Source organism: Acomys russatus, chromosome 9 (genome assembly GCF_903995435.1).
Source record: "Acomys russatus chromosome 9, mAcoRus1.1, whole genome shotgun sequence".
Classification (NCBI taxonomy): domain Eukaryota; kingdom Metazoa; phylum Chordata; class Mammalia; order Rodentia; family Muridae; genus Acomys; species Acomys russatus.
Genome location: NC_067145.1, coordinates 27956891 through 27978652, shown reverse-complemented (window position 1 = coordinate 27978652; position 21762 = coordinate 27956891). Strand labels below are relative to the sequence as shown.

The following is a 21762-nucleotide window of genomic DNA, read 5'->3' as shown; positions in this document are numbered from 1 at the left end:
TCTCACCTAAAAATGACAAAAATATGAGATCAAATAGAAAGAAGATGCAACAGGCAGACTTTTCCTTACGTCTGTCTGACACAAGAGTCCAGCCTGTGCGCTGCACCTGTGACAGCTTCTCCCTGGAGGTGGGGCGGTACGAATGTACAGGGGTTTTTATTCTGTTATGCAAAATTCAATTAGTATGTGACAAATGTTATAACCTGAAGAAAACAGAATGTTCTGTCTAGAGCTCGGTCATGTTGAGGGCCATTGTTAACATCTCCTATCAGAGAAGCACAGAAGGGTTGTTCATACTGTGGGCAGGAAGGGTTCCCTAAGTGATAAAGACCTGAGAGATGCGCCAGTGAACCTTGCCTCAAAGAATCCTTGCAGAGTGGAGACCCAGCACACAACAAACACAGCTACCACCACTAGGAGGCAAGTTTTTCTTTTATTAGGGTCCTCAGAATGAATCGGTGTCATTTTACATAAATCCTGTCAAAACCCTTACACTAGTGCTTCAGAACATGCGCAAAAGTTCCCGGCCAGGTTCTGAGCCAGGGCTGCCTTAAATGCGCATGCGCTTATCCTCCTGTGGTCAGGTGACAGAACATGAGATGGAGGTTGGAGGGTGGTACCTTTCTGCACAACCTCAATTGTGACAGGGCCCCTCAGCGTGCCCTGTAAACCACAGGACTGCTTCAGGCTGGGTTGATGTGCCCGAAGTCGGGCACCTTGATACTCGGAATGTCATTCTTCCTGTAGAAGTCGGCCTGCACGTGGTTCACGCGGCCATAGCCTCTGTTTAGGGGTTCGATGGGCTGATGGATGCGCTTTCCATAGACAGAGGACATCAGCACAGGCACGGTCCTTTCCTGCTCCTGGGAAGATGAAATGTGCAGTCACCATTGTGAACACAGAAACCCTTTCTACCTCCAGTGCATGGGCACAGTGGCCTGTTCATCAGACGTCTCAACCAGATGGCATCTCAACGATGCTTGCACCTACACATCCAGGGAGTCCAGTCTCTCTGCTCGCGGCCCTCTACTATCCTGTTATCTGGAGGAAATGTGAGACCCTGAACTAGGCACCAGCTGTGGTCTGACTTCAATGCCACCCCTCCCCCTTCCAGCCCCTCTCCTGCCCTCTCCCAGCACATCCCCTGCCAAGCCCTTTCCACCCCAGCATACAGGACAGCAGCCTTGAGCTTCAAGACTCAGTTCTTCCCATACATCTTGCTTGGCCATGTCACTGCCAGAGAGCTCCAGGCACCCAAGTCACCGGAAGTGTTTCCTGACCCTTCCTTTCCCCGGAACCTCCTCATCCCTTTCACTATCATCACTTTAAAGAGCTCTCTGGGCATATTGCCCATCAACATGGAACCAGGTTGTTTCTTTAACTTTTGCCTTTTACTCTTCTCTCTTTATCATAATATCAGCTCTAGGTGGACATTGACTTGTGTCTCAGTCCCTTTAGGCTCCACAGGAGAGGGGAGAGCGTCAAACAGTATGTCATTTAAGACACTTTCTTCTCATCAGAAAACAGGAACTTCAATGCCAAGTCAGGATGCATCAGCTTGTGCAACTATAAAAACCCATGTCCATGCAATGAGTGACACCATGGTGACTTTAGCACTTAACTCCAGCTCAAATGAAGAGTTCCAAGAGTGGCAAGATGCCAGGAACCTCACTCGCATGCATAACAAGCACTCAGCCACCGTACCACATCTGTAGACTTGGGGGTCTTAATGACAGCCACAGGGAATAATTCTGTGGGTCAGTAGCAATCCCACCAGAAGCTACTATGTCAGAGTCTCCATGTGACGTGCTGTGTAGTAGTCTGTGCAGAGTCAGACTATTTAAAAGGCCTGCCGTCCTCAGTCAGGACTGAGGGTCATGTCAAAGGGCAGAAGTGCCTACACAAACCAGGATGGGCCCAGCCTGGCTCTGGAAAGAAAGCATCCCCAGTGCCTGTCCACTGCAACCCTGACAGAGGTGCCACTGCCGCCAGCCACCCCCCTTTGCAGCTGATTCCTGACAACTCCTCCCATTTGGAAACACTGGGGAGCAGAAAGCACAGTGTCCCTAGAAAAGCGAGGGTTGGTGACCAGGGCTCAGTGGGCGAGCAAGCAGGGACTACTAGCTGTTGAAACGCACTTTCTAATTTTACTCTCCTTAAATTGTCCAGTACCCCAGAACCATTCAGAAAAATCAATGCAAAAATAGAGACACAGAACAGAAGAATCTTAACTTCACAGCACAATAAAATAGATGCAAGCCACACAAACAAAGCTACGTAAAGCAACAGAACACAAAGTCAAATATCTGCATATAGTCACATATACATGCACACAAGTATAAACATATATATACATGTGTTCATATATGCACATGTACATATACAAAATACATGTGTATGTGTATATAGATCTGCATGCTCTCACATACATATAGATAGTGCATAAAAATGTTACACAGGCACACACATATCATATGTATTCACACATTCAATATATACACATGTATGCACATGAACACATACACATAATACATGTGGGTACACTATATATGTATATGCACATATATAAATATATATGCATTCATGAATGTATATTCACGCTATATATGTGTACACATGTATGCATGGGTACATACACATATGCACAGCTTTGATGGTCTATTAGCATCATCAGCTTATCTTACCTCCTCGTTAATATGAAGTCCCATGTGTTTTGCATGTTCTCTGTCATCTCGATGTAATTTCTGGTTATAATCTAGTCTCCTGTTAAAAACACAGTCGTAGAGGGAGATGACCCCTGTCTGGGAATAAACAGAGAGAGAAGTGTGTTTGAAAAGTGAGGCTCTGGTCCTGGCGCAGCACAGGAACCAGCACGGTCCAATGAGGACTGGAATTGCACAGTCTCTGTTTGTGTGAGCAGGCACTGAGGAGGGACAGCACACAGGGCAGATACAGCTGTGACCCCGCCAGCAAGAGCGGAGTATTGACAGGACCAAGTCTCTGTGCGAGGGTTCGACGGCGCCTCTCCTCAGCTCTCTGGTGGTCCTCCTTGAGATATTACTCAAAGTCTGCTCCCTCTGACACCACTGCAAGGGTTCAAGCCTTGGTCCATTCAAGCTGCTATGAGGAAATAGTGCGAACCAAGCTGTTCTCAGCTTAGAGGCTGGACGTGCAATGTCAAGGTGTGGGGTGCTCTCTGCTACAAACATGGCACCTGTGTTGCATCATCACCCATTCGTGAGGGCTCCACCCTCAAGACCTGATCTCAGACTGTCTCATATAACCTAATTCTGCTATGAAAACTCAGCAGTAACTGGGTGCTATGACAGCACAACCAAGCAGGACTTAACCCTTCAAGCTCTTGGCCAATGGTCACACTTCCTATATGCAAGCCTCCCTCGTAAGATACAAAAATATTTTTCTTACATCCTATGTATAGCTATGGAACTTTGTATTTGATATCCATGAGCATATGTAATACATCTACATATATAACATGAACACACATTATACATTTATAGATACACATGCACATGTTCTGGAAGATGACCTGTTAATACAACCATGTTCTACATATCTCTGGATTTCTTCCTCAACTTGTTCTTAGTCGATCTGTTTGTGTGGTATCCAGTAAAATAAATAATCCACGTGTTAGGTTGTATTTAATCTTCATCTCTCACACCAGGCTTGGGTTTGTTGCTCTAAAGGCCCTGATTCCTTCAGCAACAAAACCGTACTTGGTTTATCTGTGGGATTTGCTTTGAGCACCAGCTGTCTCATTTATACTGAGGTGGTTTGGTTTTGTTTTGTTTGTTTCGTTTGTTTGTTTGTTTTTTCATGATAATGATACTAGAATGATTTCCTCTTTGGGACAGAGACAAAACTAAATAGTGGAAAGAAAGAGTGTGCATGTATGTTGAGTGGACAGAGTGCAGGATCCCAGAGTTGTTGGCAGTGCTGGGGATGGCGAGCGATACAGCATCCAACAATGAGGTCATTCATGGATGGTCCGCCAGGTAGACTCTGGGAGAGAGCATACACCTGGCAGTGCCTGTGTGAGGGAAACAATGTGGTTTTTAAGAGTCGCTGTTCCAAGATTTGTAAGAATGTGTCCAGCAGTGTGATAAGCAGGGAACTTTCACCCACTGCCAGATCTTGGCTTAACTAAATTCAGAGTCATTCTGTACCTATCACTACAGGCAGTGGCTTCCATCTCCGCTTCACTGTGGGCCATTACAGTGCTTGCACCAGCTGCCCTGAGTATTGTGCCCTGAGAAGGTAACTCATTATCTAGACAGAGCTTTAAAAACAAAACAAAACAAAACAAACAACAACAACAAAAAAAAAACACTAACTCAATGGAGATAAATTCTCAGCATTTAGTGCTGTGACATTGGCTAGTTCCTTGTGTCTTCACATCACACTGTAGACAAAGCAAATTCTAGATGAACGGAGAAAATAAGAGGGGGAAAAAGCAGATAAGGGCCCTCCTACGCATAAAAGCAATAAGGAAAATGTCATAAAGAAAACATCAATCACTTTGACTCTATAAAATTAGACATTTGCTTATCAAATAAATCTAAGTTTCTTTAAAAATGCATTTTAAGGCATGACAGGGAACTCTCAATGTCTTGAACACTCAGTGCAGATGTGTTGTTGCAGAAGCTGGGGGGCCCCCAGCCCGCACAAGCGAAGAAGCAATGTTTTCTGGGCGAAGCAGCAATGCTTTCTGGGAGAAACAGCAAGCGCCCTTCAGTAGCACAAAGAAAATCCAAGTTAGGCACCCACTCTGCAGGAATGGTGGGTGTAAATTCTCCCCAGCCGTGTCTGCCCCTCTTCAGGGGAGGATAACAGACCCAGGTAGATCTTCTGAGTGCCGGAGTTGTTGGCTGAGTCCGGGAGAGGCCTGCAGCAAGACCAGACTAACCGGAGAGGCCACCACACTGTGCAATTCCGCCCCCTGGTTTTTCAAGACAGGATTTCTCTGTGTAGACCTGGCTGGCCTTGAACTTGCTTTGGAGTCCAGGCTGGCCTCGAACTCACAGAGATCCACCCGCCTCTGCCTCTCAAGTGCTAGAATCAAAGGTGTGGGCCACCATACCCAGCTAGAATATTTTTTTTAATATTCTTTTTTATTTATGTGTGTGGGCATCTGGATGAGTAAATCCATGAAAAGGTAGCTAGAGGTCAGTGAACTGCATTGGATTCCCTGGAGCAGGAATTACAGCCACCTGTGAGCCACCTGATGTGGGTGGTGGAAATTGAATTCAGGGCAATGTCCACGGTGACTTAAGCAATCGCGTGGTAGTTAGGCTCACAGTACAATCTCAATTCTGTTCCCTCTCTGGAAGTGCTCTAACTCTAGCTAACACCATGATACTGCAGGTTTGGGGACATAAGCCACAGCTCACAGTATGAACATTTGTGATTGGGTAGTTCTCTTCTGCACCCTGAGGACCATAAACAAAAGCAGAAGTGGATGGTGTTCCCCATCCCATGCCCAACAGTGCTCCCACGGGGTGACTAACCTGCTCAGGTAAGGGAACCACATGGGAAGTGGGGAAGCACGAAAGGAAAAGAAACAAATTGTTAGGATCGGCCTGGGCTGCACTTCTTGCTGCGTCCTTTCAGCAGGCCAACCCTCCTGAATGGAGTGGGTCCTGCTGGGGGCCTGAGCTTATCCGGGTAGAAGACCCAAAGTCCAAAGAACAGACAAGAAGAAATTAGAGTGTAGTGATCGGTACATATGCTCCACATCACAGAAACCTATTGCAATATGCAACTTCACAGGGGGAAAAAAAAGTCTATTGCTTCTCACTCTAATGAGCTGTCCTGAAACTCATGAAAAAGGAGCAGCTAAGAGCCCATGCTGTGAGGGTTCCAGGGTGTTGCAAGCACCCAGGACATCTTGATCTGGACTAGGAATTTCAATGCTTCTGGGCATGGACTGATGAGAACTGTAGATAGTGCTCCTCACCCCCTATCCTGTTCCCCACCCCCCACCCCACCCCCACCATGTGCATGCTGCATTTCAGAATGTTCCAGAGCAGAAGATTAATTTTTCTATCATTGAAGAATAGGAATAAAAATAAAAAAAAATTACTAGCAGATGGGCAGCCTCACACAGCAAAGAACCGTCCTTCTCCAGTGCCTCAGCAGAGCCAAAGTGTGTCTTCCATTACTGATCTTCCATCCTTTGTTCTTTCATTCCTTTGTGGCTCGAAGCAAAATGATTTTAATAAAAACCAATTGGTATTGAGATGCTATCGCAACACAGACTCGGTGCTGCACAATTAAAGTCTCTCAGAATCGTCTATCTCTCCCTCAGATTCAGCCTTTGAAAAACAGAGAAAAATAGAAAATACTGGAGCGTGGCTTCTGCCTTGTCTTGTGCTTTGAGTGCTGCCAAAACATGCTGTATGTGGTGTCTGATGTCCTGCCCTCAGTTTACCCCCTGTGCTCCCAACTGCTGATGCTCTGTAGCCTCCAGCCTGTTGTGTGTGTGGATGACATCTGTGCAATGGGCCTTGTGTCTTCCACTCCCATCATGCATTTCATTTATTCCTTCTGAAGTCTCCAGCTGTGGACACTTGATATCCATTGTTCGGTATTAAAAGCACTGGGACTTGATCTGAACCTAGTGCAAGAGGTGGTGCCTTTGGGGGTCACTGACACTACATGGGGCTATCAGGGCAGTCTGGTGGCTCCATACTGAGACAGGGGCCAAGGAAACACGTGTGTGCACACTCCTGGCCTCTCAGTGTGCCCTGCACTGCTCCAGGAAGCACATGTGTGCACATTCCCAGCCTCTTAGCATGTCCTGACTGCTCCAAGACTCTGAGCCAGTGAGACCATTAGCACTTGTGGTTTCTGGAAACTCCAGAACAGTGACCTAAATAAATATTTTCTTTCTAAGATACACAGCCTCGGGTATTTAATTATAGTGGTGGAAAATGAGCTAAAAATAGCTGGAAGGTGCCAATTTAGGCTCCAGGACAGAAACAGAGAAATCTTACTTTAAATGAGACTACAGTCTGAGCATGGAAATAAAATCCACACTAAAATATATAAAACATAATAAAAATACTAAAATATTACAAATGAAACGTTGAGACATGGGAAAGTGCATGGCACAGAAGAAGGGATGGTAAGTTCTCATTTGCTCTGAGCTTGTTGACACAGCTGGGCATCTCAGCTGTCACACCGTCACATGACGGTGCTGCCGTGCTGCAGACAGAAGTCTGTAGAGCAATCTCTCGGGTGCTGTGGCTCGAACTGTGTCCTCCAGAAGCTCACATGATGAAGTCTTACACCAGAGAGTACAGAATACCATCCTGATCGGAAAGCAGGGTTACTAAGATGAGGTTATGTTATAATGTGGCAACACTATGCAATGTGACTAGTGTCCTTATGGAGTTGGGATTTGAACACAGAAGCAAGTATCAGGAAAGACAGTGTGAACAGGACAGGAAGGTGACTATCAAGAGAAACAAAGTGTTCGTTCAGAGCTGAGCTTCCCCTCTAAGCCCACAAAATGAAGCTGTGAAAGGTGAGTTTCCACTGCTCCAAGCCACCAAGCCTGTGGCACTTTGTGTCATACTTCTGACCAACACACTTGGTAAAAGCAGTTTACCTCTGTGGCACGTGACCCTTCAGACAGAAGTACTGAAGAGCTGGCCCCCAGGGACACACGCAGCATGGAGTGGGAGCAGCCTGCGAGGAGGCTGCTGGATGACTAAACTGAGCAAGGACACACTGCCCAGCCCACTTGACATTTAGCATGAGAAGTCAAGTCGCTGAGCTCTGTGGAGCTGCTTGTTGCTGCAGCATGGCTGGCCTTGTCCTGACTGATGCAAGTGGGTAACTGAGGGGGGTATCTACCACCTGTGGCCTGAGAGGCCAACCTCCACCCCGAGGTTGTAGGGTTTATTATATCATGAACCGCCCCCCCCCAAACCACACACACACGCGCAGCTTAGAAGCTCTTCTCTTTCTAGAAGTTACACACTCATAAAAATAATGGGTGAAAGGTTCAGAGTAAACTGGGACCCAAGTCCTTTCTTTTCTCCTCCTTTTCATGTGACATTAAATATAAACATATTCTTCCTCATCAGATTAAATTACTTAAATTCTGTGGGAAAGAAATAAGAGATGTGTGTACTTTCATAATCTTTTTGACAATTTGACACATGCGTATACATATATGTATATTACAATGTTACATTACAACCGCAAATCATATTCACCCTTGCTGCCCTCTCTTATCTACCTCCCGTTCCTGATGACCCTCTTTGTACTTCTCTCTCTCCTCTCTCTCTCTCTCCTCTCTCTCTCTCTCTCTCTCTCTCTCTCTCTCTCTCTTCTCTCTCTCTCTCTTCTCTCTCTCTCTCTCTCTCTCTCTCTTCTCTCTCTCTCTCTCTCTCTCTCTCTCTCTCTCTCTCTCTCTCTCTCTCTCTCTGTGTGTGTGTGTGTGTGTGTATCTGTGTCTATATCCCAGATCAAGCTAGCCTTGAACTCAGAGATCTGCTGCCTCTGCCTCCTAATTGGTGGCATTAAAGGCATGCACCACATATTTTTTTATGTAATCGCAATGAGAATGATACTACATGGTTACCAAACACATCTTTATTCGAAAACAAGTTTAAAGGGCAGCTCTCTATTTTCTTACAGTAGTCTGGCCTAGCAACATGGTTGGTTCCAAGGTATGCCACCTCTAGGTACACAGGCTCCATCTCTGTTTGTGTGTATGGAGAACTCAGAGGATACAATAAATGATTCCAATGTCCTAGAGACTGCGAGGCCCTGGGAACCAGGAATCAGACTTGAATAAGAAGACCAAGCCAGCCAACACTCTAACAAGCACAGGGAAGGGCCTATGCAGTCTCACTCCTAACTGAGGAGATTTCAACAGCTGATGGCTGCTGAGGGTCAGTTTTCTTCAGAAGTGCAGACTATAGAGTTGGCCCGGTGTTCCCAGCACCTATGTGCACCTGGGTAACACTAATTTGACCCAGGTGAGTTATGAAGAAGAAGAGGAAGGGGAGGCCGCTATGAAAGAGGTGGTGGAGAAGTAGATGGAGGAGGTGGGGAAAGAGGAGGAGGGAGGGAGGAGGAGGGAGGGAGGAGGAGAGGGTAGTGCTGGAGGAAGTGAAGGAGGTAGAAGAGGAGGAGAAAGAGGTGGAGGAGGTAGAGGAGATTGAGGAGGATGGGAAAGGGGAGGAGGACAAGAAGTAGAAAGAGGAAGGGGAGGAGAAGGGAAGAGGAAGAGAAGAATGAGGATGAGGATAGGAAGATAAGGGGGAGGAAAAGATAAGGATGAGGAGTAGAAGGACAAAGATGGAGGTGAGGAAGGGAAGGTGTCCTAGAGGGGCTGCAAGTAGGGAGGGGGGGTGAATATGAGATTAAATATTTTGTATTTGTCTATATAATTACCTAGGAATATATAATACAAATTCATGGTGTTTTCAAATAAAAATATAAATAATTCTCACTACAACTTACATGTTTTTTGAAAAAGAGGCATAGTGGGTTGTCAATCACCACACCAAGAGCTTCCAGCACTCACATTGGGAAAACATGAGAAATGAATCAGTGTCTAATGTATTACACTTACTGTCTTCAGCCCAATGTTGTACTTTTGTGAAACTAACCACTCACTGCAGAAAGAAATCTACCTTGTTGGTAGTGATTGCTGATTCCTGTGGTGTAAATATCTCCACTGTGGAGTCTGGAGAGATGAGTCAGTGGCTAAAAACACTTATACATCAAAAAGATTTGAATGTGACTCCCAGCCCCTGCCTGGACCACACGCACCTGTAATCTACTTCCAGGGGATGCGATGGCCTCTTTGGCCTCTGTGTATACCAGTCACACACAGACATAAATGCAAACAAAAGACTAATACACACACATACAAAAGAAGTCCTCACTGCAGCCAATTGAAGGCAGCCAATGGAGCACAGAGTTCAAAAATGGTGCTGAAAATGAGCCCTGTGAGTTAGTAAGGGCAAACTCTGCCATGCTACTGACTAAGTCTCTCTGTCCCTGAGGCCCAGCCTGGCCCAGCCTGGCTAAAGCGGAAATCACTAGTGAGTTCCTCCCCCTCCTCCTTCTCTCTTCAAGGCCACAGCACTCATACCTCCACTTACCCACAAGCATATGACCTACTTTCAAAACTAAAACTAAAACTAAATCCAAGATCCTTGATTCTGTAAGGGCCTCATTTGACTTCTGGTAAGCCCAGAGCATCTCCGTGGGAAACAGGCTGTATGCTGAGCTAAAACAATGTTAACAGCATTCAAGACTCCAGTCTAGAGGGCCGCAGCTTGTCAAGAATGGGTATCCGAACCTTTGAGGGACTATGCTTAACTGTCCTCCATGTCTTGCCTGGGGACAAGATCCTGTCCTCACAATGCGGACATTGGAATCATAAGCTTTGAAGATTTTTACAACTTCTCAAATAGTATTAGAATAGTTTACTCCTGAAGTTGGCAGAATTCCTCACGGCTGGCTTGTATCTCTGTCATATGGGGAGAGTTCTTGAACTCCATGCCTTAGCTCACAGGTCTACCTCATCATGAAGGGGAGCCCTGGTGACTGCAGAGCCAGCTATGCTCCCCTCTGCAGCGTTCCTGCCTCCTCACTGGCAAGGCATCTCTGGATGTTCACATCACAGCAGGTAAGGGTAAGCCTCAGAGGCTGAAAGTTCATCTGTTTTCTTGTGTCATCAGCTTGCAATTAGTCATCCTTGTGCTATGGCTGGAATGTGTGCCGTGATCCCTAGAAGCTCCTGTGTTGGAACTTGGTCCCCAGCGTGGCAGTAAAGTAAGATGGTGATGTACTTTTAAGAGCCAGGGCTTGTTGTGGGGTCCTTAGGGCACTAAAAGGACAGCATTGATGGGATTGGGGGGCTGGAAGCATCTGCTTCCTGGCTACAGGTGTAACTGCTTGCCTTGTCACCAGTTCCTAGCACTCATGCCTGGAGACAGTGAGGCCAAATGGCAGAAACTCAGAAAGGCCAAGGTCTGCTGCTAACAATTTTAGTCCTCCAAAGTTTGAACTAAATAAACATTTTATTTTAATTTTCACTCTTTTTCCCCCACCAAAAAGTTAAAAACCCACAAACAAAAGACATGAAACAACAACAACAAAAACGTATTTTCTTCATCATTTACTCATGCCAAGAACCGTAGAGTCTGGTTAGGGTACTTAAAGCTGGTTTCATATATTCCTTTATCAAACTGTGAAATAAAGAATGCCAGCATACTCTGCCACATGAACAGAGCCAGCTGAATGGGTGGTGTAGCACACACCTACAGTACTAACACATTGACGAAGAGGCGCTATCACCCCAAGACAGAATTAACTGTAGTCTACTTAGAGAGTTCCAGGCCAGCTGAGGTTACATTATCAAATCCTGTCCCAAAAGAAGAAATTTTAAAAGGGAAATAAAAATAGGAGGAGTGGTGAGTTGGAGAAAGAAGGAAGAGGATAGAGAGGAAGGGGGAGGAGAGGGCGGCTTGCATCAAAGTGCTCTCCTTGTATTCATGAGGACCTGAATACACCCCAGTCCTCACACTTAAAGAAAATAAAAAATAAAAAAGGGCAGGTGCAGGGGCTCACAGAGTTGGGAGGTAAAAACAAACAGGTCCTGGGGGTCGCTGGCCAGCCACTCTAACTGCCTCAGCAATCTCCAGATCAGTTAGAGACCCCGGCAACACGCAAAGTTGTCCTCTGGCCTTCATATGCCTTCACGTACAGAGACACATATGTATAGCCTGCATACACACAAATGAGAAAACTGAAAACCAGGCACATGCTTGTGTGATCCTCTGTGTCTGGATACATAACAGGCCCACCCCGCTGCATGTAGAGGCACACGGTCAGACGACAGGCCACACCAGTTTGTGGGCAGTGTTGCCAGTGGTAAGAACAATCTCCAAGCGGAAGGACATAGTCGCCGCCTCCCTTTCCTCGCTCCTTCCTCATGGCTGAGTTCCAAAGAGAAGCCGGGCCTCTCTGTTCAGAAGACCCTACCTGCCTTGGAGGAAGACACTCTGCTCCACACTCTAGGACTTGCCAGTCCTGGGGAAGGCTCAGTGGCCAACAAGCTTGCCGCTAGCACAGGCGAGAGGCACCTGGGATCCGCACCAGGCACCTCATGGGTAGAGTACTAAACCACTAAGTCACCAACAGAGCCCCTGGCTTTCTAAATGCATCTTCTAAAATGGTGGCTGAGGTCTTTGTTTTTTAAAACTTCCCATTCCCTGTGTCCATCCATGCAGCAGGTGTTTATGGGGGGTACCGAGGGGGTACCAATAGCCAGCCCTTGTTTTGACAGCTGAGGATATAACATGACAAAAATTAGTCACTGCCCCATGGCAGCTGATATTGCACTAGGGGAAACACAATGGTAAGATAAGTAGGTGACATATTCAGTAGGCTAGACCAGAATAGTTGCAAATGAAAAAAGGAGTGGGGAGAAGGGGAGGGAGTAGGCATGCAGAGAGGCACTCTGCTTTCTACTAGTATGGCTGAGAGTAAGAGTCTACCAGACTGCCAAGACCAGACCCCAGCATCCTACCAGGTACATCGACCACAGGATGGTTTACCTTCCTCTACAGCCAGTTAAGGGTGCTCAACCACACATGGTCAATTATGGCTGATTCCTAACATAGCAAGGCATTGCAAGGCAAGGGGTTGGAGGAGCACACCCTGTGTACTGGACCCTGGCTGTGGTCTTGGGACTATGTGCTTTGCAGCTCCAGCTCTGGACAAACTGCACGAGCCTTCATACTCAGGAAGTTCTTACTACCCTGGACCAGAGGACATTCTGCTGTCAGGGAGTAGAGCTCACAGCACACAAGGACACCGTCAGCCCTCGCCTCTACATCTGCAGTTCTGCACATGCAGAAGGGATTCCAGCTAATCCCAGCAAAGCCAGAGAGGGGCCTGTGGAACACAGCTTTCCTCAAAACAGCTTTCTACAATCCACCCTAGCACGCTGGAAAATACATTCTAAAGCCACTTAGGCGATTTCTTTTTAATGTTACTGTTAGACTTTGAGGGACTTAATCAAACCCTTCATAAAAGGGCATTCTCCTACAACTCGGCTTTTCCATTTCAGGCGCAGAAATGCTGTGCACAACAGAAGAAGAGAAAGGCAATTTTTAAAAAAATGTCATGGAACTGAATCTGCTTTGCTGCCTCTGGAACCATATTTCTTAGGGAAACACAGGCTGCTAGGGCCCCCTAGGGAGCAGTGGCCAAGCTGGTCGCATTCTACATGGTAGCTTGAGAGGACAGATTTGTCACCCTATTCAGGGGCATTACTGGGGTTTTAACTAAGTGTGCAGCCTGCAAAGCATGCATATGGAGGGCCCTCTGGGGTGAATGAGTTTAAAGGTCAAGGGCAATGGATGGATGCTCATCTTTACTGTGGCCCTCAGTAATAATCACTGACAGTGAAGGGACGGCCGGCTGTGTAAGAGATGGGTTGCTGGGAATGGGCAATTAGTGAAAAATAATCATCATCAATAACTACAGTGAAAGAACAGTAGCTGCACTCATACCAGGCTCACTGCATCTCATGTCACACTGGTTCATTAGCTCAGGCGTGGGGACAGAAGTTGACGAACAGTTATCTCCCGCCATTCTTCTCCACCTCATCCTTTTCAGAGATCTCTCGCTGGACCTGGAGCTCACTGAGACTGGCTGGCCAGTGAGCTCTGGGGTTCTCTGTCTCTACCTTCCCAGCATGAAACGTGAGACCACAAGCGGAGCAGTGCACGGCTTTTTACGTGGGTGATGATGGGGCCTGGAACTTAGATTTTTATGCTTATGCAACTGTTTTACAACTAAACAGTCTTCTCAGCCCTATGCTATCAATTCTTATGTGAGCTCCGGGAGGCTGGCACTGCTTATCGCATAGATGGCTAGAGTGACACAGGGGGCTGTGTCTTGGGCCAGAGCACAAAGCTAGTAAGCACGAAGGCAATCTCTTTGTGCAGGATTCCTAAGCCAAGTTATGGTGGGTTTTTTGTTTTGTTTTTTTGTTTTGTTTTGTTTTGTTTTTGTGTTGTTTTTTTTTTAAGTTCATTTCTATGGTTAGGATATTAAATGTCCCACAAAGCTCATGTGTTGAGGGCTAGGTCCCTTGATGATGGCTCTATTGGGAGATGGAGGAAATCTAAGGAGAAGCTGGACCCAGTAAGGTACATCCTTGAAAACAGCTCCATTGCCTTGCTCTCTCTACTTTTGCTTCCCAGGCACATGGAGGTGAAAAGACTTTCTGCGCACACATTTGCACCAGGACCTGCTGCACTACAGGACCAAGTAGCTATGCATGGAAACCACCAGTCAGAACAAGCCCTTCCAGCCTTTTGGTTGGTTTAAGGTAGGAAAATTGTCAGCAGCAGAAATCTGTCACACAATATGAAACATCCTAAGGGCGTCAAGAGCCATCAACTATTTCAGTCTAATCCAGCTGTTAACCCAAAATACTATGGAGTGGGTGGCTTTAAAACAACAGGAATGTCCAATGTTAAGAGTCTTACTGGCAGAGTCTGGTAAGGGCCTATTGTCAGCTTCATACATGGTACCTTCTTGAGTATTCTCATGGTAGGAGGAGTGAGAGTCCTCTCTTACGAAGGTGTGAATCTACCTCATGGCCTAAGTACCCCAAGAGCTCCCAATCCTGAAGTCATCACTGTCAGGGGACATGATTTCTGCACACAATCTGAGGATGGGGAGCAGACATTCAGAACACAGCACTGACATCAGAACCACTGCTGTACCACTACAGAGAGTTTGAGTGAGCCCTGTAGGTCTACGCTTAGTTGACTTTTTAGCAAACCTAATTCAGAATTTACACTAGTTATTCTAAATAATCAAAAGGGCAAAGGACACTTTTTCAGTCCTGCTACATTAGTACCAGCTAACTGCTCAGGAGAATTGAAAGATGTGTTTGGCTGTCCTTGTTGCTCTTGAGATGGTATGACTGTGGTGGTGGTGGGGACTGTGTTCTAATAAAACTTTATTTAAAAGGAAGTGGACAAAATGCAAAATGCTGAGGGCACAGAGTCTGGAAAGCCATGGCCTACAATATCCAAAGCAATGAAAAAGCTGTAAGTTTACAAAATAAAAATGGACTCTAGTAAATTTGTAAAGGGAGGAAAGAGTGGAAAAGACACAGAATAGGAAGAATAATGTTGGCGAAGTGGCAGAGCCTAAAGAGTCCGTGCTGGGAAAAGACTGGGCCCACGTGGAATACATAAAAAGGTGAAGCCTAGACAGAGTCAAAGAGATGTACAGATACTAACAGTTCTTGGGAATCTGAAACTAAATTACCCAGAATTAATGGAAATATTTCTTAACCCTCATGCCAATGTTAAAGGAAAGGTTGATATAAAAAGAAAATGTTTATCTGACAGTGAATCTGATGCTAAAAAACACAAGGAGAAAAGAGATGTTGCTGACAAAGCAAGAGGCTGTTCCACAGGTCTTAATGCTCAAGGAGTCGGGGTGCCAGATGCTAATCTCATAAACAGAAGGGCTCAGGGGGGGCACACTTGGTGCTGGCCACAGAGGCAGGTAGACATGAAGTGTCCTCAGAGTATAATTGCTTTTCAGGAAGAGAGACTGGATTGTCATTCTTGTCCAGAAGGGGAAGTTCAGTGTGTGTGTGTGTGTGTGTGTGTGTGTGTGTGTGTGTGTGTGTGTCTGTGCACACACACACGTGTGCAAAAATCTTAGTTTTTGAACTGCTAGTGTGAAAAAGATAACTACATTCTAAAGGAAATTAGGTGTGATGAGTGGATTTTGAAAGTATTAACCATTGCTGGGATGTGTTTGTGCTTTGCTTCAAAAGGCATTCTACTCTCTGGAAAGGAAGGCCTCCTGGAGCTGCCCGCTATCAGACAGTGTACCTGACATCTCAGTTTATTTCCTGTGCATTGGAGAACAGCTCTTTCTTGATGTTGGGAAGTTTTCCAGCCATTACCCAATCAGAACTTAGTTTTAACTAGCTAATACAAAAAAGAACCTTCTATGATTTTTGTCCATGTGTTTGTATATAAAATATCTATATAAGCAGTTTTTGTTCTCAAATATCCACTGAAACAAAACCACAGCCACGTTCCTTAGACTCCATAGTTCCAACCAACCCAAGAAGCCACCGTAGGCAAAGTTCAAAATGTACCTAAAGCGTAACCTTTCAAAATTGAATAGCTGATTCAGTCTGTATCCAGGCAGTTTAGGTACAGTGACTCGAAAGCAGCTGTATCAGATTTCGTATCTGCATCATCACATGTATGCAACTGTTTACAAAATTCCTTAAAGACGAGATTTTACCACTACCAACAAGTCCCCACCCAGACAAGAGATCCAGACAGACTCCAATTTAATTAACTGAGCAAGGCTTAAGGGGATAGATATTTGAAGGTTCCTCTAGGGAACCACACCTTTCGCACAGTTGAAATTCGTGCACTGAATACCTGAGATCTCTCATGGAAATGTAGCCATGTGATTATGTGAGCTGCCAATTTAGAATCCACTAGTCTAGGTGGGGGAACAAATGGTTAAATTGAAGGTATTGAATGGCATAGTTTTTCTTTGTCCCAACTCGTTCAGTCAAGGGGATCTTGCTCTGGTCTCCCTGCAGATGTCTGGACTTTGTGGTCTCCACTGAGATGATTTAGACAAGACACACAGTGTACAATGTAGAAGCCAAGCAGAGAAAAGGAGAGTACATTCTCGGGGCCAGGGAGAATGTTGCCCTGCTTTGCAGGGCAGGAAGGCTCTGCACTGTGTCTAAAATCTTAGGAACACCTTTCCCAAAGGCCTTTCTGTCCAAACGGTTGGCGACCTGTCTGGCTTGGCTGTGGGCGGGTGGGGATGGGGGGGGGGGGTGTATGTCCTTGTTCTTATCAGAAAGCCGTCTGCTTTGTGATAATTTTATAAACTTTAGGGCTTCTGGAGTCAGGCTTACATGATTATCTATTAATGGCCTTCCAGGCAGGCTGAGGGTGCAGTATCCTTCCTCCACCCCTGACCCCAGGGCCAGAGCCTCAACTCGTGTTCCTCCCATTCCTCTGATTAGAGCCCTGCACTTGCAGAATGTCGAAGTTGTTACGGGAGAGGAGTCCAGCCCTAATGCCCTCTGATCATGCAATCTCTAGCTGCCTTCCTAACAGTTCCTTCTATATAAGCCCAGACTGTTCAGCATTTGGGTTAGTGGTTCAGAGGAAGCTAGGGAAATAATTTTATAGTAATTAGAATGTTATCTAGCTATGCATTGCTGACTTTATTATAAATAATGGAACAGTGGTCAACAAATAGTTTCATATTCATGTCCCCAGAAACCTTAGTTTCATCCTGCAAGTTAGCCTCTGTCTCTGATACTTATCTTGCCCCCATCTGCTTATTTTTTTAATCATAGCGTTTTAGGGGGCACCTGGATAGTATTTCAGAGCCCCTCAAGATGATATGTTATGAAAGTTTTCATTACATTAGAATCCAGACAATTTTTATATGCTCTCAATAAAATAGCACAGACTTTAAACACCAAGACTATCTTGGCTGTTTATCTCATTCTGTGCACTAAGCCTATGCTTTAGTCATAAAAAATGGCTATCTTATAGGCATTGCACACTTAAAATGTAAAATTCATTCAATAAAGGAAATTATTTACAGATGAGAGTTTATTTATATATTTGGTTAGTTTTGTAGACAGGGTCTCATGATGAAATCCAAATTGGCCTTAAATTCTCAATTATGCTACCTTAGACTTGTGTGTTCTGGGAAGACAGACATGTACCATCATGCCTGGTCCAGAAGCTTAAGGATATTATTCATAGAATCTTCATAGCAGCCTTATTTGTTTTTTGGTTTTGGCTTTGTTTTTGTTTTAATGTGTTTCTTTATTATGGATACAGTGTTTTGCCTACATGCACACCTGCATGCCAGAAGAGGGCACCAGATCTCATTATAGATGGTTGTGAGCCACCATGTGGTTGCAGGGAATTGAACTCAGGACCTTTGGAAGAGCAGCCAGTGCTCTTAACCTCTGAGCCATCTCTCCAGCCCCATAGCAGCATTATTTGTAATAGCCAGAATTTGGAAACAACCTAGATATCCCTCAACCAAAGAGCCAGAGGAAGCAAGCCAGTAAGCAGCACCTCTCCACGACCTCTGCATCAGGTCCTGCCTCCAGGTTCCTGCCCTCCACGAATTCCTGCCTTTGCTGCTTTTTTTTATACCGAACGAACGATGAATGAAATAAACTCTTTCCTCCTCAGTTTGCTTTTGGCCATGGTGCTTCATCAGAGCAATAGAGACCGAATGAGTACTCTGTTCATTGTTTCTGCCATTTAGAGGCCGGGTTTCTCACACCCGGACCTTGCCGGTATCGTAACTGATTCCACTGTTACTCCAGACCTGATACAGACAGACCCCAGGGAGCTGAGCCACAATAAGTAGACCAGCCCTGGCACTTCAGTGATGTACCAACAGATCCTGGGTGGAATGGATGACCCAGTGTCCTTGTTGTAGTTACTTAGCTTTTTAGGAAATAAACAATCGGTGGTTTCTCCGCTGTTCTCAGAGAGGCACCTTTGGCCAGCTCACCAGGAATGGCTCTGATTGCCTGATCCCTTTAGCTCACAACTCTTCTCTCTCACTCTCAGGGTACATTTCACTTGCATTAGGCTCGCACCTGCCCATCCTCACTTCCTGAGGTGTCTACACCCTTAGTTGTGGTGGCCACATTCTTGGTGTCCTTGTGCCTCAGCCGAAGGCCTCTCTCTTGCCTGCTCACCATGCCTGCCCCACTAATGCCATCGGATCACAATCCAGCCCCTACACAAGCAGTGACGACAAGGGTCCCTGCCCCGGACTCCAGGAACTGTCAAACTCAGAGCCCCAAACCAACCCCTGGAGCAGCTCCATATCTGTAAGCCAGGAAGCTTCCATGCCCTCCGCAGTTCCGCACCCCTACACAGTTCTTCTGGACTCTGCCGCTCAATAGTTTTGTCCTTGGCACCGCCCTCTGTCGTCCAGCAGCAGTCTCTGATGCCCCTCACAGAGAAACCCCTAGTTCCTAGTCCCCAACACTTGGCTGGTTGCCCCAGGCACCGCCCTAAGAGCTCAGACCTTCCTACCCTAAAGCCCTGCCCCACTCATTAGTGTCTGAACTGCCCCAGTAATGTGGCCCCTCCCCAGGCCTCTCTCTAGCGCTGAAGCCCCACCCCCATCACGTCTCTTACAGCCCCTAAGTCCCTCCCCGATAGTGCAGGCCCCGCTCCCTCTCTCTCTGCAGGATCTGCTCACCCGGCTCTCGCGGGAGAAGTAGCTGAGTTCTTTGGGGTCCTGGCGCCTTGGTGGGATGTAGCTGAAAGTTGAGACCGCTGAGATGGGGAGAGGGCGTGGCTTGCCCCGCAGTGAAGAGGCCGTGATTTCCTCCTCCTCCCCCTCCTCTTCTTTCCCCTTCTCCTTTTCCACCTTTCTCCCCTTCTTTTTCACGTCCCTGGGGTCCATCGCGTGCTGCTCAGTTTTGGCCGGCCCTCGACCTACGGAGCCCAGGCCTCAAGCATCAGCTTGTGAGGCTTCTGCGTCCCTATGGGCGTCCGCGTTTGGCCGTTCCCTGGCAACTGCGCTGTGTCCTCAGCATCTGCTTAGTGACGAGGCTAGGACGTTCTTTGACGCCTCCTTCTAAGTCCTTATTGCCACACCCTGAAAGAGACATTCCTGGTAGGAGCTGCCTCAGAAACCACACCCATTCCTCTACCTCTGCTTTCCCAGCGCAGTTTGCTCTAAGTCTCAGGGCACTCCTCAACTTTGCAGATCGTGGCAGAAAGCTACTAAGCATCAGGACCTGACGATACAACCCTGAAACAAGCAGCCCTCGGCCACAGGGAGCTTACATCCTAGAGAAGTCAGATAACAAAAATGAGAAAGCCTGCAGTGGTCTAGGACAGTGTGACACAAACATAATGGAAAGGTTAAAGGCACAGGAGCATGGGCCACACACATGGGCCTCAACATGGGGTGGTAGCTGCATTTCATATGTGTGCTGGTCAAGTCACAGGAACAGAGGAGAGTGACCGTGCATAAAAGTCAAGCCCATAGGATGTAAGGTCTCTCTGATGCCGCTCGGTCGTCAGCTTTAGGAATCCCACTTCCTCCTTTCCGCTATTCTCCCCTGGCAGGTTGCCTGAGTACACTGTGAGTCAGAAAAACGACCAGGAACTTTCCCACCATGAGCCAAAGTCTCTAGGGCTTTAGTCTTGCCTGGGAACCACTTAGCAAGATGGACATCTCCCTGGAGCTTGGGGATGTGAAGAAAACGGGGCCATCACCCTTCTCCCGTGAACAGAAGTTGTAAAAGCATGCCTGTTAATGTTTTCATCCCCATGAAAATATTAGCAAAATTAAATTAAATTAAAAGCCCTCCATAGTATAGTCAACCTCTCCCACCTCTCTCAGCCTTTCCAAAGACAGAGCATGAGAGGTCAGTTGAGGGCCATGAGGCTTTGCAAGCCTTGTATAGATGATGATCTACACACACTTGGAAAGGAGGTGGGGGTGACATCAAATATGATGAGAATTCAGATCCAGCCTAGCCAAGTCTGAAATAATTCCATTATGGATATTTTTTTCACCACCATTCAGACCTAACTCTGCTAGCTGCGATTTCATTAGGTACCAGTTTGTTATTAGTAAAAGAAAACATCATAAAAACATGCTCGTTAAACACAGTGTCTAGTTAGTTTTCACTGTCAGTGCCACATAGCTTGGAGTCACCTGAGGAAGTAATTTCAACTGAAGGATTACCCCCATCATATTGGCTTCTTGGCACGTCTGTGGGGATCGTCTTAGCTGCTGACTGAGGAGGATCCAGCCTACTGTACACACACCATTCCCTGGGAAGATAGTCCTGGACTGGAATTCTCCTTAGCTAGGCATGACCTGCATGTGATCCAGCTAGCAGTATCCCTCTGTGGTTTCCACCTTGAGCTCCTGCCCCAAATTCTCACGGACAGACTGGCCTCCCCTGTGTTGCTTTTGTGAGAGTATTTTATTACAGAAACAGAAGAGAAAGTGGGGTACACAGGAAGGAAGGTTCTATCCAGGGCTGTGACTGTAGGTGTGGGGAGCACTTTGATAGGTCTTTCAGCCTGAGATCAAGATCAGGCTCCAAAAACAATCAGCCTTGGCCAGCGAGACCTCGGAGCCAAGGAGCAAAGCTGGAGATATGGAGAAGAGAGGGGACATGTAGGTGTGGGGGACCTGGCCAAATTCATCTAGCTGAACACAGACAAGGCAGCACTGTATCTCCTGGAGGAATGTGAGGGTTACAGATCTAGTGAGAAAAACTTATCATATACAGGATCCAGGAGAGGAGGTTCTTTTATTTTCGGGGGGGGGGAGGTTCTTGCTACACTGACTTTGGGTTCCTTTGCTAAAACTGAGTTGTGCAAGGAAATGCACAGATGGCCTGAAGAAATGAGATGTGAGACAGAAAACAATTATTTACCTCAGAGAGTGAACCAAAGTAACAATCACATCAATGTACAACTTGAAGGATGAATAAGTTTATTGGGGTTACTTCTAGGAGTATACAGGAAGGGCTACTTATTGATGCAAAGTCAACTAAAGTCATCTGTCTCACCAAGAAGCCCAACCCAATCCAGATGACAATCCACAGAAGCTCAGACTCTGAAGACCTCTGTGTGATTTACAGATCTCTCCACAGGTTAGAAAGCC

At 46.4% G+C, this 21762-nt stretch overlaps 1 protein-coding gene across 1 annotated transcript; it reads right to left on the bottom strand.

The window, feature by feature from the left end:
* Window positions 1–328: 328 nt before the first annotated feature.
* Cfap90 (cilia and flagella associated protein 90) lies at window positions 329–19687 on the bottom strand. The gene is made up of 3 exons (XM_051151052.1): window positions 19327–19687; window positions 2685–2801; window positions 329–863 (listed from the first exon to the last, which is right to left on the bottom strand). Exons 1-3 carry the CDS (start codon window positions 19531–19533, stop codon window positions 684–686), a joined length of 504 nt encoding a protein of 167 aa, XP_051007009.1. The 5' UTR covers window positions 19534–19687; the 3' UTR covers window positions 329–683.
* Window positions 19688–21762: the final 2075 nt, after the last annotated feature.